Source organism: Aquarana catesbeiana, linkage group LG06 (genome assembly GCF_042186555.1).
Source record: "Aquarana catesbeiana isolate 2022-GZ linkage group LG06, ASM4218655v1, whole genome shotgun sequence".
In the NCBI taxonomy this organism is placed as follows: Eukaryota; Metazoa; Chordata; class Amphibia; order Anura; family Ranidae; genus Aquarana; species Aquarana catesbeiana.
The window spans coordinates 84,832,374-84,859,663 of record NC_133329.1 but is presented as its reverse complement, the minus strand read 5'-3'; the positions used below and the strand labels follow the sequence as shown (position 1 = coordinate 84,859,663).

At 45.8% G+C, this 27,290-nt stretch overlaps 1 protein-coding gene across 1 annotated transcript in view; it reads left to right on the top strand.

Annotated features, from left to right (window-relative positions):
- CLCN7 (chloride voltage-gated channel 7) overlaps positions 1-27,290 on the top strand; it is a 102,761-nt gene that overhangs the window by 70,562 nt on the left and 4,909 nt on the right. The window contains 9 exon segments of the mRNA XM_073635187.1: positions 134-227; positions 8,340-8,512; positions 9,636-9,687; positions 12,903-13,030; positions 13,110-13,195; positions 16,859-16,985; positions 21,286-21,345; positions 23,632-23,808; positions 25,286-25,366. Of these exon segments, the coding sequence (XP_073491288.1) occupies positions 134-227; positions 8,340-8,512; positions 9,636-9,687; positions 12,903-13,030; positions 13,110-13,195; positions 16,859-16,985; positions 21,286-21,345; positions 23,632-23,808; positions 25,286-25,366 (978 nt within the window).

Sequence of the window (27,290 nt, the reverse complement as noted above, 5' to 3'; positions counted from 1 at the left end):
CACACAGGAGGTAAGTATGACATGTTTTGTTATTTAAAAATAAATAAATAAATAATGAACCTTTTACAATCACTTTTAGTGAAGGTACCTTTTAAACTCAAGTGTGGTTTTGTTTTTGTTTTTCCCCCTCCAGCTCTTTTGCCCAGATGGCCAATACAATGCTATGGCATCAGCCTTCTTTACCACTCCGGAGAGCAGTGTACGCAGGCTCTTTCATGATCCCGCTGGTGAGTTTAGTCTGTGTGCTCCCTATACCTGACCGCTTTCAGATAATTATAAAGTGAAAATAATCACGTGAATGCCCATGTGTATATAAACTGGTATTTTCCATTGTACATGGAAATTTTAATGTGTTACTATACCCATGACCCTGCATTCACTATATCTGGTCACACACAGTACACTTTCGTTCACTGACAGACACAGCTTTCTTTATTCAGAACCATAAGGTTATATCGCCCCCTACAGGAGTAGGACACTAGGCAGACAAAAGACTTGGCTACGCCCATGGGCAGTCCTAGGTGATATACACTCCCCTCTCTGCTACAGGCCTTCGGTTTTTTTTATGCCTAGTCAGGAGTAAGGACCTAGTTCCCTGCTGGGATCTCTTGTCCTGGCAATTTTTTTTTTTTTTCCCTGGATTTTTCCGGTGAGATCTACAATCAACTGCTGGGCTGGACATTCGGTCACTCCAATCTGGCCAGCGCGCGCGTGCAGGCCGCAGCTACGCAATAGGTCAGCCGCAACATAGCCCCACTGGACGGGGCCTGGCCCTGCGAGTTAAACGTCTCGCGAGGTCGCATACGACCGGGTCTCGGCTCGAGTCGGAGCGTTCCTCATGGCTGACAGCCCCCCCACTTCGGTAGCGAGGAGGTTCTGTCTGGAGTGATGCCCGCTTGGTCCTGGTATGGTGAGTAAAGGTCCCCCTCTCCCCTTAGGGTTTTTTTTTGTGGCGGACGCGGGCCCCTCCCTGGGTTAGTCGGTCCTGCGGGTCCCCTCTATCCCTGCACCCTCTTTTCCTAGTCTTGGAGGTCCCTTGGTAACTCCCCTCTTCCCCTCCCCCCTCCATATGAGGTAGTGTGCCTGTGGTGGGTCTGGGGTGATGGGGTTGAATACTGGTGGGCTGGGTGTGTGCACCGCCGGCGGCCATGTTTGTGTAGCTCGGCGGCCATGATATGGTGGATTTTTGGCTCAGGCAATGGTGGCCATTACTGTGTAGCCCAGGACGCCATTTTTTTGCAGACGGAAGCCCCTCTTTTTAACCCGGCACTGACTCCTGTGCTTTCTTCTCCCTTGGGCGCCATGTGTGTGCAGGTCAACATCTGAGGCAGCAAGCGCTATGTTAGTGGGGTGGTGAGTCTGGGGGATCCCTCCTCTCTCTGCTGCTGGCTGTGGGGTGTCTTGGTGGTCCGATACCACTACCGGTGTGGGGGGTGGTCACTCTTGATGTGGGGCTCTCCTTTTTCTCTCTTATGGAGTCTCGGGAGCATGTTTCCCCACCTGACCCCCTGTCAGAGGCTGCAGGTCCCTCTGGGTCCCAGTCATCCGTTGACGCACTGACGGCGGCCCTGGAGTCCTTTGTGTCCCGGGTGGAGGTGGCTCTTGGGAGGCGGACTCGCAGGAAGCGTCCCCTGCCTTCCTCTGCTTCAACTGTCTCGTCAGATCCTGAAACTGATTTGGCTGCCGTGGACGGGGCCCACCCTGCGGGGTCTGCGGGCCACGCTCCTAGATCTCTCGGACCGTGAGGATGATTCCTCGGCCCCAGTGGCTGCACACTAGAAGGCGCTGGTGGATGCACTCATTGCTTCTGTTCGGGAAACTTTAAAGATGGGGGATGTGGTTTGGCTTGTGAGTGCCAAAGGGAACCGGCTGCGGTGGAGGTGCCGGTCCCCTTTGGCACTCACAAGCCACCTCATGCAGCAAAAGTGTTCCCTTTTCCCTCCTTTTTTGACAAGTTTGTCTATAAAGATTGGGAGCGTCCAAAACGCCCCTTTGTGATCCCAAAGTGTTTCACTGTGCATTATCCCTTTTGAGGACAGTCTGCTCAAAAAATGGACAACTCCGCCTGTGGTGGATACCCTGATTTCCTGGTTGAACAAAACCACTATGATTCCTGTTGAAGACTCTCCACCTTTAACCTCCCTGGCGGTATGATTATTTCGGATTTTAGGTGCTGAAAGCGGTACAATTATTTTGCATGGAAATTTGTCATTTTATATTGTAGGTCTGTAATTCTTAACAATAACACACTTAAATCTGTCCAAACAAGAGTCTAGTAGATATCCCGGGTATGATAAAGTTTGAAACACAAAAACATAAATTATAAAATAATAAATAAAAATAAATAATTCAAAAAAAAAAATAATAATAATAAAATAAATTTCCCCACGATTCACTATCGCTCAATTCTGCAAGTGTTCTAATTTACTATCGCTGTTTTCTAGCTGGTCTAAAGCCACTTTTGACGTAAAGGGACACTTTTTGGTTGCTATGGACAATCTCCAGTTTCCAGGCAGAAAGAACAGTATATATCATATAAAACAGCATGCAGGGCATGGGCCAAAGCACTGGGGACAAAAGGGATGTGAAATAATTTCATACAGTACTGTAATCTGTAAGATTACAGTACTGTATGTGTTATGTTTTTACAATTTTTTGAATTTGCCGCCAGGCCCCGCCCCCGTGCGTCGCGCCGCTCACAGGGAACGGAGCCTGGCACGGAGAGGCTTCAGAGGAGAGAGAGCCCGCAGACACAGCGGGGGGGACATCGCAGGATCCCGGGGACAAGGTAAGTAAAGCCACACCAGGATCCTGCGATGTAATCCCAAGTGTGGCTCGGGGTTACTGCTAATGGTCCTGAATTTTAACCCCGAGCCACACTCGGGAAAACCGCCAGGGAGGCTACAGACCCGGCTGACAGGAATGCAGAGTCTCTGAGTTGCACTATATTCTCTATTGCCGGTTCGGCGCTTCGGCCAATTTTGGCTATTGCTCTGGTGTCGCAAACGCTGACAGTGTGGGTGAAGCTATTGCGCCGTGAAGGAAACCAGTTTCCACTTGCCTTCACGGAATTAGCGGACCATATGGTCCAGGGGCTGCAGTTTGTCTGCGATGCCTCTTTGAACACAGCTCCCTTGCTTTCTAAGCTATCTGTTTCAGCGGTAGTGCTTCGGCGGGTATTGTGGCTGAAGTGTTGGACTGCGGACCAGGCCTCAAAGAAGGCCCTAGCAGATCTGCCTTTTCAAGGCGATCGCTTATTCGGGGCTACTCTGGATGATATCATTAAAAATGTCACAGGGGGGAAGAGTACTTTTCTTCCACAGTCAAAGAAAGGGAAGGAGCCAAGCCACAAGCACGGCCCTTCCTTCTTGGCACACAGAGTTTTTTTTGTCCCTCCAGGGTCCATTAACAAAGGCTCGAAGTCTTTCAAGCGGCCCTGGTCGGGCGAACCGAGAGTGGGTTTCTCCAGACCCCCAGATAAGGCTCCTTCGAGATGAAGAGGCACCCTCAACCGCAGTCCTGGTGGGGGGACGTCTTCACTGGTTTCTGGGCCTGTGGACCTCTCTGATAAATGACAAGTGGGTCCATGAAGTGATTCTGTCTGGTTACAAGATCAAGTTCCAGACTTGTCCCCCAAGCAGATTTTTTCTGTCCAATCTGCATCTCCAGACCGCTTGTTAGCCCTCCGGGGTGCGGTACAAGGCCTGTCGCTCCAGGGGGTGACTGTCCCGGGTTCCGGTGTTGGAACGTTTCCAGTGTTTTTATTCAAACCCATTTACGATCCCCAAAAGAGGGTACGGTACGTCCGATTCTGGACCTCAAGGCTCTGAACCGCTATGTGCGGGTGCCGAACTTCAGAATGGAGTCCATTTGCTCCGTGGTGACATCTCTTCATCAAGGGGACTTTCATGCCTACCTGCACATTCCGATTTATGCACAGCACCAGCAGTTCCTCCGCTTTGCTGTGGGAGAGGAGCATCATCCATTTGCGGCGTTACCCTTTGGTCTCGCCTCCGCTCCTCGGGTCTTCACCAAAGTGTTGGCCCCGGTTCTGGCACTGCTGCGCCAGTGGGGAGTTTCTGTTCTGGGCTATCTGGACGACCTTCTGCTGTGAGCAGAGTCCTCAGCGACCCTGAGGGGTGACGTGGAGATCACTGTTCAGACTCTGGCAGATTTTGGTTGGCTGATAAATTATCAAAAGTCTGCGTTAACCCCAGTTCGGAAATTGGTTCATCTGGGTCTGACTCTGGATTCCGCTCGGGCCAGAGTAGTCCTTCGACAGGACAAACTCCAGAAATTACAGACAGCAGCCCGATGGCTGCTGTCCAGCAGGTGGGTCTCCCTGCGGACTTGCATGTGGTTACTGGGCCTGATGGTGTCTATGTTTAAGGTTGTCCCGTTTGCTCAGTTTCATACGAGACCCCTGCAAAAAGGAAATCTTGTTGAAATAGGACAAATGTGCCGAGTCTCTAGACAGTCAGATTCGGCTGAGTCAAGGAGCCAAAGGGTCCCTGATCTGGTGGCTTCAATCCCCGGCTCTTCGGCAGGGGAAATCCTTTCTCCCGCTGTACTGGACGGTGGTCACCACCGATGCCAGTCTGTCCGGGTTGGAAGGAATCCTGGGCCTAACCTCGGCGCAGGGCCACTGGACGCAGGAGGAATCCAGGCTACCTATCAACATCTTGGAACTCCGGGCGATCAGACTCTGTCTGGATCATTGGACGGATCGGCTTCAGGGGGTCCAGATAAGGATCCAGTCAGACAATGTCACGGCGGTGGCCTATGTGAACCACCAGGGAGGAACGAGGAGTGTGTTAGCCGGCTTGGAAGTAGCCGGCATTCTACGGTGGGCAGAACGTTTTGTCCTGGCCATCTCCGCTGTTCACAATCCGGGGGTGGACAACTGGCAGGCGGATCACCTCCGTCGTCAAGGGGAGTGGTCTCTGCATCAGGAGGTATTTCAACAGATCTGCCTACGCTGGGGATCTCCAGAGGTAGGTCTAATGGCATCCCGAATCAACAGGAAGGTGCAGAGGTTTGTGGCCAGGTCTCGGGACCCTCTGGCAGATGCCTCAGACGCTCTGGTAGCTCCGTGGGGCAGTATCGTCTGATCTATGCCTTTCCTCTGCTCAAGCTTCTGCCACGGCTGTTGCGTAGGATCGAGGCCGAAGGAATTCCGGTCATTCTAGTGGCCCTGGACTGGCCTCGTCGGTCCTGGTACGCCGACCTGGTGCGTCTGGTCGCAGATGCCCCCTGGTGGCTGCCTCTCAGGGAGGATCTGATATCCCAAGGGCTGATCTTCCAGCCTGCCTTACCGTCACTGGCTTTAACGGCCTGGCTATTGAAAGCCAGCTTTTGAAGGATAGGGGCCTCACTGCGTCAGTGATTCCGACGCTGCTCAGAGCTAGAAAGTCTTCTTCCAGGAAGGTATATTATCAGACGTGGAAAGCGTATATTTCATGGTGTGAGTCAGTGGGCTTTCACCCACGTTCCTTTTTGGTGGCTCAGATTTTGACTTCAGAGGGGCGTTGAAAAGAATTTGGCCTTGAGTACTGTCAAGGGCCAGGTTGTCAGCCCTGTTGTCGCATTCCCTGGTGCGTAACTTCATTCAGGGAGTGCGACATGTGGTTCCACCGGTGTGATCTCCCTTGCCACCGTGGGACTTCAATCTTGTACTTTTGGTTCTACAGAAGCCTCCGTTTGAGGAAATTCGAGAAATTCCCCTGCTCACGCTATCACAGAAGGTGGCATTCTTGGTGGCTATTACTTTTGCTCGCAGTGTGTCAGAGCTGGCGGCGCTATCCTGTCACACGCCCTACCTAGTGATTCACGAGGACAAGGTGGTGCTTTGTCCTTGTCCTTTGTCCTTGTCCTTCTTTCCTTCCAAAGGTTGTCTCTGATTTCCATTTCAATTAAGACATTTGTATTGTCTTCTCTATGTCCCAGGCCGCAACATCCGAGGGAATTTACCTTGCATACCTTAGATTTGGTACGGGCAGTTGGGGTGTATTTGGCGGCCACTGAGTCTTTTCGAAGATCAGACTCTCTCTGTTCATGATCACGGATGGGCCAAAAAATGGGCTATCTGCTTCCTCAGCGACCATTTCTAGATGGATCAGGCAGATGGCGACTCAGGCCTATTCTATCAAGGGTCAGGTTCCTCCCTTCCCAGTGAAGGCGCACTCGACTCAGCGTTGAGTGCCTCCTGGGCCTTCCATCATCAGGTGTCAGTAACGCAAGTTTGCAAGGCGGCCACCTTGTCATCGGCGCACACTTTCACAAAATTTTACAAAGTGGATGTGCTGGCATCTGCGGATGCTTTTTTTAGCTGCAAGGTTCTGCAGGCTGTGGTCTAGAGGGTTTTTTCCCTCGTGAAGGGTTTTTTTGCTGGTCAGGTGGGCTCCAGGTTGTCTGGTTGGCCTGGGGTTTTTTTGTTTTTGTTGGCTGCCCCACCACTCATGTTTTGGCACTGCTTTGGGACATCCATATGGTTCTGAATAAAGAAGGCTGTGTTTGTCAATGAATGAAAGAGAAAATAGGATTTTTGACTTACCGTAAAATCCGTTTCTCTGAGTTCATTGATGGACACAGCACCCGTCCCTCTATGGAGTTTTTAATACTTTTGATACTGCTTGTTACATAACTGAAAGCCTGTAGCAGAGAGGGGGGTATATATCACCTAGGACTGCCCATGGGGCGTAGCCAAGTCTTTTGTCTGCCTAGTGTCCTACTCCTGTAGGGGGCGACATAATCCTATGGTTCTGAATAAAGAAGGCTGTGTCTGTCAATGAACTCAGAGAAACGGATTTTACGGTGAGTAAAAAATCCTATTTTCTCATCAGCAGTCTTGTGACTTCTATCAGTGTCCAGCCAAGCACTGGTTAAAGCTTGTAGGATGAGATTTCATTCTTCTCTGATTGTCCTATGAGGCTGCATGACCCCCGACCCTCTGTCTGGACAGAGCCGATTGGCCCTGTGCTGATCGCAGTACACACTAAACTGAGCATGTGCAGACCGCCCCCAATGCTCTGTTCTATCAGGAGATTGATTAGGGACAGTGGAAGAAGGGGAGGATCAGAGAAGATCGGATCAAACAGCCTTTTTACACAATGCTGAGGATTAACTTCTTAGGTTCCACAGTGAGTATAATGAGCATGCTTTACTGCACATACTGACTGATTGTACTGTTGTGGGTTTAGTAACTCTTTAAAGTCCAATTCTAGAAACTTTTGATGCATAAACAAAGTTATCTTCAGCTGTTAAGCCTAGGTTCACACTAGTGCAGTGCTACTTTGATCTGATTTTCAGTGTGATTTTGTAGTGCAGCTGCAGGTGCGATTTGAATACATTTGTATTGAGTTTTTTTTTTTTTTTTTTTTTTTTACATTTTCGACCTTTTATCTTGGTTAAGAAGTAGGGGATCTTGGTGCCCCCTTGTTAAAGGGGGCTTCTAGATTCCGGTAAGCTACCCCACGCACTCCCACAACCACCAGGCCAGGGTTTTGGGTAAGAGGCCTTGTCCTCATCAACATGGGGGACAAGGTGCTTTGCCGGGGAGGGGGGCCCCCCATGATGAGGGCATTTGGCCTGGTGTGGTTCAGGAGGGTGGGGATCCCTATCCTTTTCTGGGCTGCATGCTCGGATAGAGGCCTGGTATGGATTTTGGGGACGACCCCATGCATTTTTTTTTTTCCCTGTAGGTTCCCCCTTAAAATCCATACAGATACCAGACAGATGGGTTTACATTCTACTGTCAGTGGTTAATCCCTTGCTGACAGCATTGATAACTCATAGTGGTTAGGGAGCCTGCTGCTGACAGTCACTGGTTAGGGTGCTGCCTCCTTAAAGTGGTTATAAAGGCAGAATGTTTTTTATCTTGATGCACTCTATGCATTAAGATAAAAAGCCTTCTGTGTGCAGCAACCCCCCTAATTAATACCTTTGGTCCATCTAGGTTAAGCAATGTTGTAGGAGTATCTTTGCTGCCCGGGACTCCACTGCTTATTGGCTGAGACAGCTGCGTGGCACCATTGGCTCTCGCTGCTTTCAGTTAGCCAATGAGGAGAGAAAGGGGGCGGGGCCAGGCCACGGCTTCATATCTGAGTGGACACAGTGAGCTGTGGCTCGGCTCGGGGGCCGCCAGAGCAAGCTTAGTAGCCCATTATGCTTTATCTTTGCAGGGAAAAAAAGAGGAAGTAAAACCCACCAGGGTTTACTTCCTCTTTTAAAGGAATATTCAGTGAATGATTTTTGAATAAGTGTATAGCTGGGCTGAAGGGCAAGTTTGTGTTTTGTCCAGAGTTATCCTTTAATAAATTGTACATATTCTTCCCCTGCAGGTTCTTTTAACCCACAGACACTGGGCCTGTTTACGTTGCTGTATTTCTTCCTTGCCTGTTGGACGTACGGCTTGACCGTGTCTGCAGGCGTCTTTATCCCGTCTCTCCTCCTCGGAGCCGCGTGGGGTCGACTGTTTGGAATCCTGCTGACCAGTTTTTCTACTGAAACCATCGTAAGTCTTTTTTTGGGGGGAAATTTTAATTTCTGTTTATTAGGTGCACCTTCACTCCACCTTTTGACGCTGGCGCTTTTGAATAACTAATATAAAATCTCATGTTGTGTGGAAAATCCCATCATTCTCTGATAGTGGTCGGCATCCACAAATGAGTGTTTTAGTTGCTCTGCCTGTACATTGATAGGCGTAATTTGTGGACACGTACGCTATTGTTGCAAATTGTGTACCCCTGAAAATAGTATATTACAAGGACAAATGATCTGCAGCGGCCTGTATCTGAGAAAAAAAGTGCAATTGCTATCTCACCTGATACAAACTTTTTGCGGATAACGAAAACTTCAAAAGCAGAAGGAACTTGCGCAGTTTGCAGGATGGAGCAAAAACATGTACAGAACATTGCCAAAAAAAATCGTGAAATAGTACCGACAAATTTCCCTAAATTTAAATCCCTTTACATTTAAATAAATTGTACGAATTGCTCTAGTATCTGCAGGGATCATTGTCCATGGTGCACTGGAAATCCATTACGTCTTTAATGAATTGCAACCAGTATACTTATTACTGCTTTTGTAATATCCCCCTCTGGTGGTTGAATAAGGGAATAACCTTTTCAAAACTTTTGATAAACTTACTCCAAAATGTCAGCAGCCAGGGAGAGGGATCTACAGTGTACCTCATGTCTGTTCCTCCATGGGTTTGTGGATGGCAGCAGACACTCCTGTGTCTTTGCTTATGCTTCTTTTATATAAGAGGATATCAGTGGGGGTCGGAGGAGGAGGCAGGTAAAGTCTGTCTGCTCCTTCAGTGATAACTGTAAGCAGCATGCTGTAGCAATGTTAGCGTTCCCTAAACAGAACTACAAGGGGGCTTTGAGCATACTCCTATGATATTTGACAGGATTGCATATATAGACCAGAACAGGGCATGGACCTTTTCAAGTTTATTATTTCCTAATGTTATTTCCATATTCTATTCTCTATGCTAGGATGAAGCAGTGGGCTACAAGCAGGAGTTCAAATTTAAAACTCCACAGGAAAATTATGGCAGATTTTCAACAGCCTGAATTTTGTGTAGTACAGAAATGTCATAATCCTTGATCCATTTTTTTTGTCTCCTGTAGGCATGGGCCGATCCTGGAAAGTATGCTTTGATGGGAGCAGCAGCACAGCTAGGTGAGTATGTTAATCTTAGTCATGACTTACACATTTTACAGCAACAACTAAAAATGTGCTCCCACTGCGGTCAGTGAAATCCTGTGATCCTAGCTGTCTATAGAGGCAGACAGCGTGGCTCAGGATCAAGCCCGCCGTGTGCCACCATAGGAAGCGACTTCCTATGGTGCCACATGAGAAGAGGAGGAACCAGGAGCTCCAGCAGGGGATCTGAGAAGAGGAGGATCAGGGCCACTATGTGTAATAATATTGCACAGAGCAGGTAAGTATAACATGTTTTTTATTTTAGCTATTTCCTGAAGGCCCCATAGCAGATTTACCGCTACAGAGGGGCAGTTCTGTGCAGAATCGGGTACATATATGGGTGTAGGGGGTGTTCACGCCTTTCCTCTGCTGTGATTAGTCACAGCAGAAGCCTATCGGCAAGTGTCAGCCAATGGATGACACCCACTGATCGTCGAGGAGAGAGACAGGAGGGAGCTCAGCATATGTAAACAATGCAAAGCTCTGTCCTGACAGCGGGGATGTCATGGATTGGAAAGAAAATCCATCACATTCCTTAGAAAAAAAAAGCACACACAGTACACACAAACCACTGGTTAGGCACGCATTTAACCCTTTGATTGCTCTAGATGTTTAACCCCTTCCCGGCCAATGTCATTAATACAGTGACAGCGCATATTTGTAGCACTGATCACTGTATTAGTATAATTGGTTCCCAGAAAGTGTCAGATTTTCTTCCACTGTATCGCATTCTTGCTATTAAAGGCTGATCGCCATTACTAGTATGAAAAAAAAATTGGGGGGGGGGGGGGGGGGCTTATTACCAAAAATATGTAGCAGAATACATATTGGCCTAAATTTTACGAAGAAATTATTTTTATTTTATTTTTTTTATTTGGATGTGTTCTATAGCAGAAAGTAAAATAGAAAAAAAAAATGGTGATCAAATACCACCAAAAGAAAGCTCTATTTATGGGGGGGTGACCTAAATTGTATTTGGGTACAGTGTTGCATGACCGCGCAATTGTCAATGAACCACTTCAATACTGGGCACTTATACACCTTTTTGGGCACCAGTTCTCAAAAAGGATATCGGGGAACTGGAGAAAGTGCAGAGAAGGGCAACCAAACTGATAAGAGGCATGGAGGAGCTAAGCTGTGAGGAAAGATTAGAGGAACTGAATTTATTCACTCTTGAGAAGAGGAGAATAAGGGGGGATATGATCAACATGTTCAAATATATAAGGGGTCCATATAGTGAACTTGGTGTTGAGTTATTCTCTTTATGGTCAACCCAGAGGACATGGGGGCACTCTTTACGTCTAGAGGAAAAGAGATTTCATCTCCAAATACGCAAAGGTTTCTTCACAGTAAGAGCTGTGAAAATGTGGACTAGACTCCCGCCAGAGGTTCTGGCCAACTCAGTAGATTGCTTTAAGAAAGGCCTGGATACTTTCCTAAATGTACATAATACAACTGGGTACTAACATTTATAGGTAAAGTTGATCCAGGGAAAATCCGTTTGCCTCTTGGGGGATCAGGAAGGAATTTTTTCCCCTGCTGTAGCAAATTGGAGCATGCTCTGCTGGGGTTTTTTGCCTTCCTCTGGATCAACTGTGGGTATAAAATTGGGTATATTGGATTGTACGATATTTTTTAGTTTATTTATTTATTGTTTTTAAGGTTGAATTGGATGGGCTGGTGTCTTTTTTCAACCTGACTAACTATGTAACTATGTAACCTTCTTGCCCAGACCAGCTTTCAGCGCTGTCGCAGTTTGAATGACAATCGCGCGGTCATACAACACTGTACCCAAATTAAATTTTTATCATTTTGTTCCCACAAATAGAGCTTTCTTTTGGTGATATTTGATCACCTCTGCGGTTTTTATTTTTTGCTAAACAAATAATAAGACTGAAAATTTTGAAAAAAATAAGTTTTGTTTCTGTTAAAAAATGTTGTAAATAAGTAAGTTTTCTCTTTCAGCTATGGGCACTGATAAGGTGGCACTGACAGGCACTGACAGGCACTGATAAGGCGGCACCAATGAGCGGGCACTGACAGTGGGCACTGGTAGGCGGAACTGATGGATGGTTGATAGGCAGCTCTGATGGGCATTGATAGGCGGCACTGATGGGCACTCATGAGTGGCACTGATAGGCGACACTGGGCACTGAAAGGCTGCAAAGATGGGTTCTTATGGGTGGCACTGCTGGGCACTGATAGGCAGCACTGATGGACACTGATACGTGGCACTGATAGGCATCCCTGGTGGCACTGGCAGTGGTAGGCATTGTGAGTGGGCACTGATTGGCAGCTGCCTGGGCATTGATTGGCAGCCGCCTGGGCACAGATTAGTATTTCCCTGGGGGTCTAGGGGGCATACCTGGTGGTCCAGTGTGGATGGCTTCCCTGGTGGTCCTGGATGGGGTCCGAGGGGGGGCTGTGCTGATAAACAATCAGCACAGACCCCCCTCTGTCAGGAGAGCAGTCGATCGGCTCTCTTCTACTCGCGTCTGTCAGACGTGAGTGAGGAAAAGCCGATCACTGGCTCTTCCTATTTATATTGTGATCAGCCGTGATTGGACATGGCTGATCACGTGGTAAAGAGTCTCCATCAGAGACTCTTTACCTAGATCGGTGTTGTGGGGTGTCAGACTGACACCCCGCAACAACGATCGCCGCGATGTGCGCCCCCCAGGCAGCAACGGCTCAATGTCCTGCGGACGTCGTATGACGCCCAGCCAGGATATTGAAACCACTTTGCCGCCGTCATTCTGCTATATGGCGGGCGGCAAGTGGTTAAAGTAACGCAGTGCCGTATCACAAAAAATGGCCTGGTCATGAAGGGGGGTAAATCTTCTGGAGGCCAAGTGGTTAAAAGAAAAAAACATGCATTTACAAAAGCTTTGAATTCTGGTGTTTGTAATGCTTATTATAAAAAGTGCATTTAATGATGGTATATTGAATACAGAGCTGCATTTGCTTGATCTTCCTTTTTTTCTTTTTTTTTTTTTTTTTTTTTTTTTTTTTTTTTTTTACATCTGCATTTAAAATCCAGCACTGCCAATCTTTTTTGAAGCATTGGGTGGGGCAGAAGAATATGTTAAGATTTAATATTAGCGGTTATGGTGTGTATGTATTGATTGTGTATATTTTTTCTTTGAGGGTCATGTTCTAGTCTAATTTCCATGTCCTCTTATCCTCCACAGGCGGCATAGTACGTATGACACTGAGCTTAACAGTCATCATGGTTGAAGCCACGGGAAATGTCACCTACGGTTTTCCCATCATGCTTGTTCTCATAACCGCAAAAATAGTTGGAGATTTTTTTGTTGAGGTGAGGATGACTAGATTTGATACTACTTTCAGGCGTTCATATGAGATATTGGTGACCATTGTGTTGTTCTGTCTCTCAGGGTCTGTATGATCTCCACATCAAGCTGCAGAGTGTCCCATTCTTACACTGGGAAGCTCCAAGCACTTCTCATTCTCTCACTGCCAGGTACGTACAGAGATCCTGGCGAATAAGACAGACATTGGATGATTGGGGGAGTTCCTTTTACAGAGTGTGGCAGAAATCACAGCGATAATTAGCACTGATTAAATGTATGATGCGCTTATCAACTAGCATTTAATCAACATATATAAAAGTCTATTGAGCAGCCGGCACAATGTTGATGAACACCCAATACAAGCATTGAAAAAAAAAAAAAAAGTTGCAGAGCTCAAAATAAAAGTCCTTAGACCATTCGGTCTTCAGATATAAATAGTAGCCGAACACTTCGTGAGAAATATTTGAAGAGTGAGGCCTCATTCACACGAGCCGGACTCCGCTTCCACGGAGCCCGCCTCGGTCCGCCGGCTCAGCGGGAGATCTCTCTGTTGATCTCCGCTGAGCCGGCGGATGACGGGTCCCTTTCTGCTCACTGAGCGGGGAGGGGCTTGTCAGGCGCCGCTGCTGCCTATGGAGAGATCGGACGAAAACGGATAGCATGTCCGTTTTCATCAGATCTCACCTGATCCGATCCGCCAGCGACGGATCCGGATGTAGGGCCATCCGTCTGCTTTTAGCGGACCGGGTCGGATGTCAGCGGACATGTCTCCGCTGACATCCGTCGCTCCATAGGCTAACATGGAGCGCCCGTTCAGGTCCGCCGTCAAAACTGACAGGCAGACCTGAACGTTCCGATCGTGTGAAAGGGGCCTGAGAGAGAGAAGATGACTACCACCGGCACCCAAACACACTGCCTCTTACCCTCTTTGGACCATTTTTACAGGGGTCAGATGGGCAGATAGATGGAATAAACATTCCAGTTCACGGTCGTCCACAATCAATGAGGAACAGCAGATAAAACAAGATGGACACAGGTATCTCAGTCTCCACTCTCCGTTCCCAATGGTCACACCATTAGATTCACATAAAATATCACCTCCTAAAATACAAAGGAAGAATTCTCATAGTGTAGTAGTTCTAATACAGGTTTAATGATTATAACAAGAGAATATTGCACTCACATTTCCATATAAAAGATAATCGCTTTGCTGTTTGATACAAGCATGCAGCTCCTGGCTAATACTACCAACAAGATGGCCGCCGTGTCCCGGCATACAGTCGCGTCACGTCTCAAGCTCTTCCCTACGCAGTTTGTCACACGTTGACGTTGTCGGGGGCATTTTAGCACTTCTAAGGTATTTCACTGTTTGTGGTAACAAAAAATTAATCCGTGTGGTTATGGGAGCATTCATTTTTGTGTGAAGTAACTTAAAGGAATCACCACAATACCTGTAATATCTAAAATGGCACAGTTAAAAATGTTGCTTGACAATTATAATAGACATACTTATCCTTCCATCAGTGGCAGTTGGTGGAATTTTTTGGGGGGCAAACAGTATGACACGCATCTGGGGGGCAAACAGTATGACACGCATCTGGGGGGCAAACAGTATGACACGCATCTGGTCGCATCCTCTGCGACTTGAGCCCACCCTATTTTGAAGCCTATTGGAGCCTCTGGCTCTAATCAGGTGCTTAAAAAAACACCCCCACACTAATTAATGCGCCCTAAAAGGGGCTAAGCCCATGAGTAGGGGGTGGCCGCGGCAGCCATGCATGAATCTATCCATTGCATATAGGGGGTGGCGAGAAGAGAGAGAGAGCGGCGACGGGGGACCCCTAATGGACGGGCCGCCGCTGCCTTCCATGAAAGCCAATGTTATCTTGCATTTGAGTGAACTTTTCTGCCTCGACTTAAATACCGTCAATACCTCTGTAAGGGCATCTAGTGATCCAGCAGCTTCTTTGTTTTCCAAGCTGACTCCTGATGCACGTGTGCACTCAAAGCTATAACTGGAGAATTAATGCAGAAGTTAGGGGAACAAAAAAGAGAAAGTATTTTAAAAAAGTAAAAAATTAAGAGTGATGTCCATTTTTTTTGTACAGTTGAGGGGTAAACCATAATATTAGCGGGGGGGGGGGGGGGGGGTCCCCTTAACTATTGGCGGGATATCCCTGAGCATGATAGGTGGAGATAAACCAGACCGTCATCGTCTTTGAAGTGGCAAGGTGTGATGTGATACTTGTCCAGTGGTCACAGGGAGCCATATTTTGTACTTTGGCCCAGAATGGTTCTCCAGCACAGGGAAGGGTCAGGTTGGCTTTGAGGGCGATTTTCCTATAACTTTAATGTGGAAATTTAATCAGAAAATTAAGTCCAGCTAGATCACCTCGGGCTGACCCCTTTTGCAGGTATAACTATGTAAAACATCAAAATCAAGTGCCCTATACCTTAAAATTCACTAATGCAGTGTTTCACCCTGCTCTGCACATGCTCAGTTGCTCTATATTTTCGGCACTGTTCCTATAATCCAAGCCAGTAGAGGCTGATTAGCTTGACAGCTTTAAGATTTACTGCTGCTGAAGGGGGAAGAAGGGAGCATGAATGACAGACTGTGTGGAGGAAACATGGATAAGGGAGAGAGAAAAGAAAAGTAGGTGTCGGGACAAACTCTACTAGAAATGTACTTATGTCAAACACAGAATATAACATATACAGTAGTTTTTGAGACCAAGGAGAGAGAGGGCTTCAACAAAATGGCAGTCTCCAGCAAGAATAAACAGAAGCAATCCTGGAGGCAATTTACAGCACATATTCATTTTGGTAGCATAATTATTATTGTGTAATATACTGTAGGTTATGTATTCATTGTTATCGAACGGTTATGGGTAAAGTTCCGTTTTAAGATACCCTTGTAGAATAAAAAGTCTCTAAAGTGCTACAGCCAAGTTATAGCACAGCTGAAGCTGAAGAGCTTTTATGATGATCTCAGTCTATTTATGGCCATCTAATTTATCACACTATAAAAGCGTAATACTATGTAACATGAAGTAAGTTTGGGGGGGAGAAGCTGCAAGTACAGCACTCTTTCTAGAGTTTTGAGGCTTGCCACTTATCTTATCAGAGATATAATTCGCAGAAAACCATTTCTGTTCTGGAGATTTGTGGTTTGGCTATCAGAATATTTGACTTTCTCTAAGCTGTATCTGATGTGGTAAGGGCTGATTCTGCTCAATTTGAAACTCTGAGGTTTAGCAAGCTTGAAATTCTCCTTAACAAATAATAGAATGGGGCTTTGTACAGTGTGGATTTTGAAGGAATCTGCATAGTCATCTTCCTTTTGAAATTTATTTCCACTTAAAGTAAAAAAAAAAAAAAAAAGTTTTTAATGGATATCTTCCCTTTTCCCTTTGTTCCAGTGGTACTCTATTCACCCTCCGGAGTGGGAAGAATAATCCCTATTTAAGACCTAAGTCCTTACTTGGAGCCTACACAGGACAAAGGACTTTTCCCGCCTCCATGTGACAGCACTGGGTACCTGAATGACCAGTCGCCAAGCACCCACACTGTCACATGGAAAGAGGGGGAATGACTTGTATGTCCTCCAATACACAGAAATACTGTTATGCATTAAAGCTTCCCTGGACCAATTGAGAAGCAGAAAAAGAAAGGAAAGGGGGGAGTATAAGCTGCTAAGAGGGGTGCATTGAAGTGAACTTGTTGCTTTTCCCTGCATGGAGGAAAGCACAGGTTCCCTTTAGGCTGCCAGCATAGATTACTTCTTGTTTTGTATTGTTCAATTATTTCATTTTTTTTTTTTTTTTTTTGAGGGAGGTAATGAGCACACCGGTCACCTGTCTACGACGGAGAGAGAAAGTGGGCGTCATTGTGGACATCCTGAGCGACACTACATCAAACCACAATGGATTCCCAGTTGTAGAAAATAACTCAGAAAAGGTGAGGACAGACCACTGTGTGGTGTTCATTTCTTAAATCAAGAAGAAAGTTTGAGTGTAACAAAAAGTCATCCAGAGCACACAATTCTAGCAAAGAGCATGAAGTGATACAAAGAGCATATACAAATGTACCTGGGAGTAACTCAAAATATAGCATACCGGAAATCTGAAACAACAAGAACAGTACAGCAGCGCATCATACCATGAGGCGTACACAGCAAGCCCCTTATAGAAGCATTGAGTCATAACCTAGTAGGAAAATGGCTATAGGAGTCTGTACAGTACAAGATTTAGGGGGGCAGGTGGGGTTTTAGGCCTGGTGTAACTAACCAGTTATCCCTCAACTTGTTGTATATACCGGGACATCTGCGATGCTGAAAAATATTTTTCTCTAAGCGCAATGTATCGGGGGCTGCTCCAACTTCCAGCGCTGCAAGATGAGATTTCTGGCTTGGAATAGAGCCCTGTTAATAGCTACCCGGGAGTAATCCGTTAATTGGGGATGATTCAGTACACCCAATAAGCACATTTTGTGGTCTAAGGGCAATGGAACACCGTATTCAATACCTTCATCCAATACCTGTGGTGTTTTGGACAACGTCAAAGCATATGGCTAAGGTTGCCCCAGTCACGACGACACTTGCAGCAGATAGGGGAATCTAATAGGCCTATGGCATGTAATTTATTAGGGGTGTAGTGAACCCATAAAATGTACAGTTGTGAAAGCCTCTGGGATGCATTTAGGGACTTGGGTGAACAGATATCAGGACACTATCCCATTGTTCTTCTTTAAAGTTGCCTACATCTCCCTCTCACAACATTCCCGGGCCTTATGCCGCGTACAGACGGTCGGACTTTTCGTCTACAAAAGTCCGACGGACCAAAGCCGGCTGACAATCCGATCGTGTGTGGGCTTCCCCGGACTTTCGACTGACTTTTCCAGCCACAAATCTGACGGACTTTAGATTTGGAACATGCTTCAAATCTTTACGTCGTAACTCCGCCGGACCCAGAAATCCGCTCGTCTGTATGCTAGTCCGACGGACAAAAACCCACGCTAGGGCAGCTACTGGCTATCAACTTCCTTATTTTAGTCCGGTGTACGTCATCATGTACGAATCCGTCGGACTTTTGTGTGATCGTATGTAGGCAAGTTCGTTCGTTAGAAAGTCTGCCGCAAGTTCGTCGGACGGCTGTCGGACTTTTGTAGCCGAAAAGTCCGACCGTGTGTACGCGGCATTAGGATAACCCTCTAGTTGGCAAAGAGGAGCATCCTATAGCACTGGAAGATGAGACCTTTCCTAGATGTAAAATTTTGAATGAGGTGGGAAAATAGCGGTCGGTGACAGACGCCAGTCCCATGAAGGGCCCTGGGCTGCCAATGCATGTTTGAGTTGTATGTAATTAAAATGCATTGAGTTTGTGAGGTGGACCCTAGCCTGTAACTTCTGAAAAGGAAGCAGGGCACCCGCCTGAAAAATATGTTGTAAGTGTTTGAGGCCTTTCGCTCACCTCCTAGGTGCAGGCTGAAGTTTGGCCAGTTTGGGGATGGCTTCATTATGCCAAATAGGAGCATAGCAAGTAAAGCCCTGAACCCTTTCTAGCTGTTTAACTTTGTTTCACACCTGATGCATCAGCACATAAGTAGGATGGAGCTTATTGGATTTACAGAAACTAGAGGATCCCAAACCACCCGGTATATCCCGGGATTTAATGAAAAACAGATCTATGGCAACAGTGGAATCCTTGCAGGAGGAAAAGTCTGACACGGTAGTCTGCAGGCCAGTGCGGAAGTGCTGTAGCTGGGCGGCTAGCTATTAAAGTCATGGGTTAGGTAGAGCAATGCCTCCATTGTCTTTGGGTCTCTCTAACTGCTCAAATCTGATTCTGGGTGACCTGTCCCAGTAAGGACCAAAAAATAAAATAAACTCTGCGGCAGATACTACCATAGGGGTCTTATGCAGTAAATATAACAGCTGGAGCATTAGGATCATTTTTATTAGGTTGGTTGTAGAAGGGGTAGAATGTTAAGCTTACAATAGTCAGGGTGAGTGTAATAAAAACCCTTGAAATACTTGAACATGGATGTAATTTGAAGTGGACAAAAAGAGGAAAGGGTGAGGTCAATGGGGCGGTCCAATGGCAATAAAGCAGGCAATAAAGCAGATTTGGAATAGTAGGGCCTGAGTAGGTAGCAAAAGTAGAATTAATGGACAGGGAGGGCCCAGTGTCACCCATAAGGAGGAGCATATCGTCCTCTTATAACATTATTTTTTAATTTAAGAGACCATATTAAAAACCTGTAATACCCTCAGCAGACCTAATGAGGGGTGCTAATGGTTCAGTAGAGGGAAAATAGGAGGGGGAACAATGGGCACCCCTGCCTAGTATCTGTCAGGCTAGGAGCAGATAACATGTGACAGTTCAGGTGTGCTGATTATGCAAAGAGTTCAAGGAACAAGAGCACATACCATGAGCAGGTCTAAGCAGAGCAGGTCAGCTGGGACTTCACTGCTGCAGATGAAGGTAGGTGTTGGCTGGACTCTGTAGTTCACCGCTGCAGATGAAGTACTACAGTAGAATCGGGCAAAGCGTAGTCTAGGCAAGCTAGGTCATACACGGGTAGATCAGAGTCCAAACGGTACCGAATCAGAAGCGAGCAAGCAGGGTCAAAACTACCCGGGTCATACATGAAATATACAGAGCAGATATTGGCTGGGTCAAGCAGTAGCACTCAAAGGTAACAGCTGTATCAAGAGCACTGATTGGGTGCTGATACAGGTGATTTAAAGGTTAGCTGGTCAATCACTGTAGTTTCCCAGGCAAAGGCTGTGTCAGGTGAGTTCTGCTAGGTCTCAAAGGGATCCTAGTACTGACAGTACCTCTCTCCAGTTGCAAGGTCTTTTGAGATTCTACCCCCCTCTCTGGCAGCACTTGGATTATGATACAGCAACCAAACCCAAGAAATGTATCCCCGAATCCAAAAAGTTCAAGGGTTTTCCAAAGGTACAGCCACTCAATACTGTTGAACGCCTTATTGGCATCGAGCGCCAGCAACGAGCGGCCACCCATATCAGTTGGAGAGGGGTCTGCATGTTAATAAGCGGTTAATTGCTAATCACATATTCACCAACACACCTTGGATCGTCAATTGCGTCCAAATCTTTATTGAAGAATGATCACATCACAGAAGACAGAGCAAAGTGTCGGAGCCGTGCAGGACCCCTTCGTCAGGCATGCTTTTGACTTTTGCGGCATAAAGCCAGGTTGATCCGGTGGAATATAATAGAGAGCACCTTGTTCAATGTGTTCGCTAAAACCTTGGCCAGTATTTTAACATCCGTCTGTAATAACGAGATGGGCCTGTAGGAACCCGGGTCTGTAGGCGGGGGGGGGGGGGGGCTGGCTTGCCAGGGTTTATAAGGGTGTGGTGATCATAGCGCTAAATAAATATCGGTAATAAAAGGCAGATTCTCCTCCAGGGCATTCCTATGATTTAACCTGGGGCTTAGTATTTGTGTACTGTGTGTTTCCTGGGCACACAGTGGAGAATTCTTCTGTATGTAGGACCACCTTGCGGTCCCTGTAGTCGTGTCCTGTTGTTAATTTGTAATGTATTATACTCTGTTGACCTGTTCACTTGTCCAAAGGCCCTAGTTTGGTGTTTTCCTTGCCTATGTGCATGTGACATGTCATGTATAGCGGGGTGGGGTGCTCTGGACATCTAGTCTTACAGATATATCCAGCCCTTTGAGAGAGACCATAATGCTGATGTGGCCCACGATTAAACTGAGTTTGACACCCCTGATCTAGTTCAACCAATAGACAAAAACAAACAAATAGAAAACCTCCATATATACAACCTTTTCCCCAGATTGACGATGTTGCTGACGAAGTGTGTGTCTGTTGCTCCTCCATCCAGGGTGGAGACACACTAAGGCAGGAAGTGTTACTAGCTGGATCACAGGTTAAAATAAAGGGGGGGGGGGGAAGCCTAAAAGAAAATGAATGCAGCCACCACATCTACGAATTGGTAATCTGCAATATATACCTTTTTTATATTGTTTTGGGGTTTAATTCCGCTTGAATTCTCTAACTGCATCTTTTTCAAGTCTTTGCTGTCAGACCATCTCCTGCATCATATTTTCTATCTGCTTTACCAAGTCCACAACCTCTGAAAGTCTCCTGGGGCATAATTTATACTCAGTATTATGTGTGGCCCTTTAATGGGGTCAGGTGCTGCAATATGGGTTTTCCTTTGCTTACAGTCTTTGCCTCTTCCTTTTTTTTTTTTCCTACAGCCACCCCGATTGTGTGGTCTGATCCTGAGATCTCAGCTGATCGTTCTTCTCAAACATAAGGTATGCTATGAGTCCCTCTGTTACATCATACTGGATTGCTTAAAGTATTCTACAGGTAGTGTGAATCCTTGCTGTGACTGATACAAAGTGTGGCTTAAGCAGCCCATAGATGATTCCCTCCTCAACAGCCCATAGATGATTCCCTCCTCAACAGCCCATAGATGATTCCCTCCACAACAGCCCATAGATGATTCCCTCCACAACAGCCCATAGATGATTCCCTCCACAACAGCCCATAGATGATTCCCTCCACAACAGCCCATAGATGATTCCCTCCACAACAGCCCATAGATGATTCCCTCCACAACAGCCCATAGATGATTCCCTCCACAACAGCCCATAGATGATTCCCTCCACAACAGCCCATAGATGATTCCCTCCACAACAGCCCATAGATGATTCCCTCCTCAACACAGTCCGTGTTGATGGGGGATGCCTCTCATAGCGCCATTGTGTTTTGCCAGTGTGGGGGATGCGGGGGGCCTTTCTGGCTGGCAGAACGCGATTACGGTTAGTGGCTATAGCCACCAGTAGTAATAACGTAATAACTCCGACAGGCTGGTTGTACCCAGGTCAGCTGATGAATCAAATCAGCCTACCTATAGATGGATCGAAGCTCGGCCGGTCCTTGCTGAACTGCCTGAATTTCAATCCATGTATTGCTGACTTTAGGGTTTTAAGTAGAACTCTACGTAAAGTAAAAGGAAAAAAATGATTTAGTCCTGTACGACCTTTTTCACTTAATAGTCGCAAGTAGAAATTGAATAGGTAAATAAAGTCACGAAAATTCTCATACGATGGAAAGAAAAATCGGAAGTGATGTCATGTGTTGTAATGTTTTCGTATTGTATTTTCGGACGACAACTATACTGACTAAACGAAAATAGTACGATCTGGAATCGTACGAGGAAAATTTTCGTGCATGTCCGATTGAATAATATCGGATGAACTGTCGTGATCGGCCATCAAAAGTAGTGTACACACGATCCGAAAATCGCACGATTTTTCCTCGGGCGACAGTTTTCGTACGATATTCGGATCGTGTGTACGGGCCATTAGTTTGATCCTCTCACGTTGGCTTTAAAGCCGTATTAGTTACAAATATACTGTCGGGTGGATATTAAATTAATCACCCTAAACCTGGCCATAGATGGATCGAATCTCAGCCGGTTCAGCAGGGACTGACTGAGGTGCGATCCATCATGTATGGGCAGGCTGATTGTACCCAAATCAATCCATCAATCAACTTTGGGTACAACCAGCATGTCAATTTTTTTTTTTTTTTTTTTTTTTTTACATGAACATGAGAGCCACCTTCCGGCTTTGGGGCAGGCATGCACGCGCCCCCTGCCGACCTGTGATTGTGTTTGGCAACTGTTTTCAGCCAATGATTTCGGCTGAAATCAGCTGACCGGCTATGTCCAATTACACACAGAGTTCTGTGTTTACCAAAAAGCAGAACTCTGTGTACCGTGAACAGCAATCTGGCTGTTTCTTCTCCCTGGAAAGCAGTTAGAGACCCTCCTAGATAATCTTTTAGCGCCAGATTGCCCGCCATCCTATCACAGTAACACTATAAGTCACTGATCGCCACAATTAACAGTATAGTCTCTATAAAATTTCCAGTGTATTTACCATAGTTTGTAGACGCTATAACTTTTGCACAATTCAATTAATATACACGTATTGGGATTTTTTTTTTTTTTTACCAAAGATATGTACCAAAATACATCTTGGTCTAAATTTATAAAGAAATTTGATTATTTACTTTTTTTATTGATGTATTTTAGAACAAAGTAGAAAATATAGTAGATAGTATAAAATTAAAAACCCAGTGGTGATCAAATTACCACCAGGAGTATCATGAAGGGGGTAAAACTTTCCGGAGGTCAAGTGGTTAAATATGACAATGCAGTCCTATAGACCAGTGTTTCTCAACTCCAGTCCTCAAGGCGCCCCAACTGGTCATGTTTTCAGGCTTTCCATTATTTTGCACAGGTGATTTGATCAGTTTCCCTGCCTTCGTAATTACCACAGCCATCTCATCTGAGGGAAATCCTGAAAACATGACCTGTTGGGGGCGCCTTGAGGACTGGAGTTGAGAAACACTACTATAGACCAATGTTTCTCAACTCCAGTCCTCAAGTACCCCCAACAGGTCACGTTTTCAGGATTTCCCTGAATGTGATCAAATCACCTGCGCAAAATGCAATATGTGTTTTTGTTGTGTTTTTTTTTTTTTTTTTTCCCTCCCTAAATGACGTTACTCTATCCTCTTGTCTGTAGGTGTTTGTAGAGAGAGAGAGCATGAGCCCAAATATGAGGAGCTTAAAGCTGAAGGATTTTAGAGATGCTTACCCTCGTTTCCCACCGATCCAGTCTATACATGTGTCACAGGATGAGCGGGAGTGCCTGATGGATCTCTCTGAGTTCATGAACCCTACACCATACACGGTGCCTCAGGTAAGTCCATTTAATCTATTTTATTTTTGTGTACCCATTTTATTTTCATCTGAACCATGAGGTGGGGTGATGATTGGGCTTCCTTGTGTAGGCTAGCTATGGGCCCGGACCTCTTGCCTGTGCTGGCCAAGTGCCTCCTTTGCAGGTTTTAAATAAGACAGCTTATAGATATGAGATGACTGTAGGGCTAATGAGCAAAAAACATAAATTTGCACACTAGACTAAAACAACTGTGCACATGCATGCTTTTATTCCAATTGAGTCCTATAGACCAGCTAGTTTTGGAACCATAGGCTTAAAGCGTCAGCCTATCCAAAAAAAACAAAACTGAATCTCCCACCACTGTCCTATATCTCTTGTAGACTCCAGCAACAGTTGGTTGGGGCTTCTGGCACAGCAACAACTCTGCTATGTTATCTGCCCTCTCCTGCTATGTTCCTCGTAATGTTAGAAAGGAAATCTCAATAGGAATAAAAGATGACTTCCTGGTCCAAAGATTCATGGTAAACAAAACAAAACAAAACAAAATCAGTGTTTCAGCAATGATATGCACAACTATTTGGCAAAAAACCACTTTTGCCTTGTATTTTTGGCTGTGAGCTCCACTGTTGTATGAAGCCCAATTTATGGGTATTTATATACTGGAGTAACCGCAAAACCCAACTCATTTATTTCAACTTCCTCCCGCTGTCATTCATACCCGTCACCTCTTTAGTTGCCTTTGATCTCCCGAGTCATTCCTCTTCCCTCACCTCCCGCTGCTAATGTAGTTCTCCTGTAATTCTCCTCCAGTAAAGAGATCTTCAAAACAGATAACAGATTGGACAGGAATGCAAGCACACCCCAGTGAAAAGTGCTGCAATTTGCCTCTCATATTGGCGCAGCTGGCTGATACCAGGCTGCTGATACCTGGGAAGTTGGTAACATGAAGTTGTTGCTGGTTGGTGAAAAGCTCAAAATGAGCTCAGATGTGCCATGTGGTAGGCACTACTCTAAGGAATGTACCATTGTTCAGTCCAGTGACTACGGGCCTCCCCCTGCATGAATAATGATAGTATCCATCTCAGGTGCAGCCTGCTGCCCGAGACAATTCTGTCACTCAGGACTAATTATTTTGTAGCTTTGTGAGCAACATGGTCAAGCAGCAGTGGAGGGAGGAGGACATGCTATCAAGCATTTTAACTTCATTGGTAGCACTGACCTGCAATAGTTGGTGTCGTTCCCATCAATTACCCCCCCCCCCCCCCCCCCCGGCCATGATATAGGTGTTTTATTCACAAGTTACGGGAGAGCCTGACCAAATTAGATTATTCATTCGGCCAGTATCCATACAAACCTGAAATATCAGGGTGCCGTGGAGCTGTCCTTTTACAAAATCTAGTAAAACGCAGCTACTACTTGTATTGCCCACAACAATCAATGATATTGATGCAAATCCATGTACGTGTTCTAATCATTGTGTGTATGTAATTCACAGGAAGCATCATTACCGCGCGTGTTTAAGCTGTTCCGTGCACTCGGATTGCGGCATCTGGTTGTGGTAGACAGTCATAATAGAGTAAGCACACCATTTTATTTATTCATATTCTGACACATTTTCTAGAAGTCTTGCAGGTGAGGTTTCTGGAAATGAGAAGAGCGGGTGACATAAATAAGAAAAATTCCAGCTGTGATTTTTCTAACCTGTGCAGGAAGAATGACAGCTGGAATCTGATGGTTAATATGGGCAGCTCAGGCATCGTCTTTTCCTCCCAGATGCTATTAGGTCACACTGGGATTGATTTGCTAAAACTGGAGAGTGCAAAATTTGGTGCAGTTTTGCAACTTCTAATTTCAGCTTGTTCAGTTAAAGGATAAATTCACATTTTGACAGAAAATAATAAATGCACATTTTTTTGCAGGTAAAAAAATGTGTATTATTTTTTATTTCTGGAGCCTGTAAAGCATTGCACCAGTGATTAGCAGATCACTGATGACATCCAGGTCCCCTGCAGATCTGTCAGTGTATTGGCTTGCTTGTACCTCATACCAGCAAGCCGATGCATTGTGACAGGAAGAATGAACTAATACAACGCTCACAGCACCGTGGTAGTTCATTGAAAACTGCAAGCCGACAGCCAGATGCCGGACCTTGTAGTTTTCCATTCACAGAGCGCTGTAAATGAGTGATGTGGGTGGAGTTTTTTAACTTTAAATTTTGACAGGCTAGCTGGGAGGTGCGGGGACCAGTGCATTCATAACCTATTAAACCCTGAATATAGGTTTAACATGTTATGAAAGGTGAACTTCTCCTTTAAGCTTTGTAAAAGAAAAAAACCAGATGCTGATTAATTTCTCTGCAGAGTTGCACCAAATTTTGCGCTCTCCAGTTTTAGTAAATCGACCCCATAGTCACTCTTATGATCCAACAGAGCAAAAATGGCAGCCGCTGTAAAGCGTTTATAGATAGCAAGGCTAAGACAATAAGGGCAGAGATAGAAGACAAACATAGATGCAGATCTCTAATCTATTATAAATCATTAAATGTATTTGTTAATGCAAGCAGTTTAAGTGCCTTAATTTAACTTGGTATCAACTTCTTGCAGTGCAGCAGATCTCAAACTAGGGGAAGGAAGAAGGAGCCAATAAGTTTTGCTGCAGTGACGGGAGCTTTCTGATGGGAGGATAAAGCAGAGTGACAGAGCTGAGCTCATCAGTCTGCTGCTTCTCCTCCAGGGTACATTGATCAACACTGCCAGCTATATAGCCAGCATCACTAATTGAGAGAAATTATTTCAACAGGCTGGTTGTACACAAGTTGATATACTGACTGACTTATGTACACTCAGCTTGCCCTTGCGTGGATCAAAATCCAGCTGGTCCCTGCTGACCGGCCGAATTTTGATCCTTGTATGGCTGATTAGGTATTATTGAGCTGCAGCAGAGAAAAAGCTCTGCCCTACCAGACAGGACTGCTGTGAAGCTGAGCCCTGTAAATGTCAGGAGTAGATGAGAATAAATACAAGGCAAGTAAAACCACTCCCATATACAGTATATCTAGCTGTATGTCTTTAACTCCACTTTAGCAAAAATTCCAAAACCCTCTATCCAGCTTCTCAGCACAAAATAATGTAATAATAAAGGTTTCGAACATTTAGATTGATAGAGTTTTGTACTGGGTTAGCCTTCGATTATAGTAGAAAATTTGGAGTTTAAAGCGGAGGTCTGCCCACCCCACGAAAAATTAAAGGACAGCGGCTACAAATACTGCAGCTGCTGACTTTTAGTATATGGACATGTACTGTCCAGGGAGCCCCCAATGTCAGCACTGCAGCCGAACTTCGGATTGGATGTCGGGTGCAGCCGCCGCCACAGCCTGTTCCCTAGTGCGCGCTGTGCTTTTTAATGGCCCAGTGGCGGAAGAAAGAGGGGGCGAACTTCCTAAAGATGGAGGCACGGCCCCGTCTCCCGGAAGTGGGGAAGTGAACCTGTCAAAACAGGTC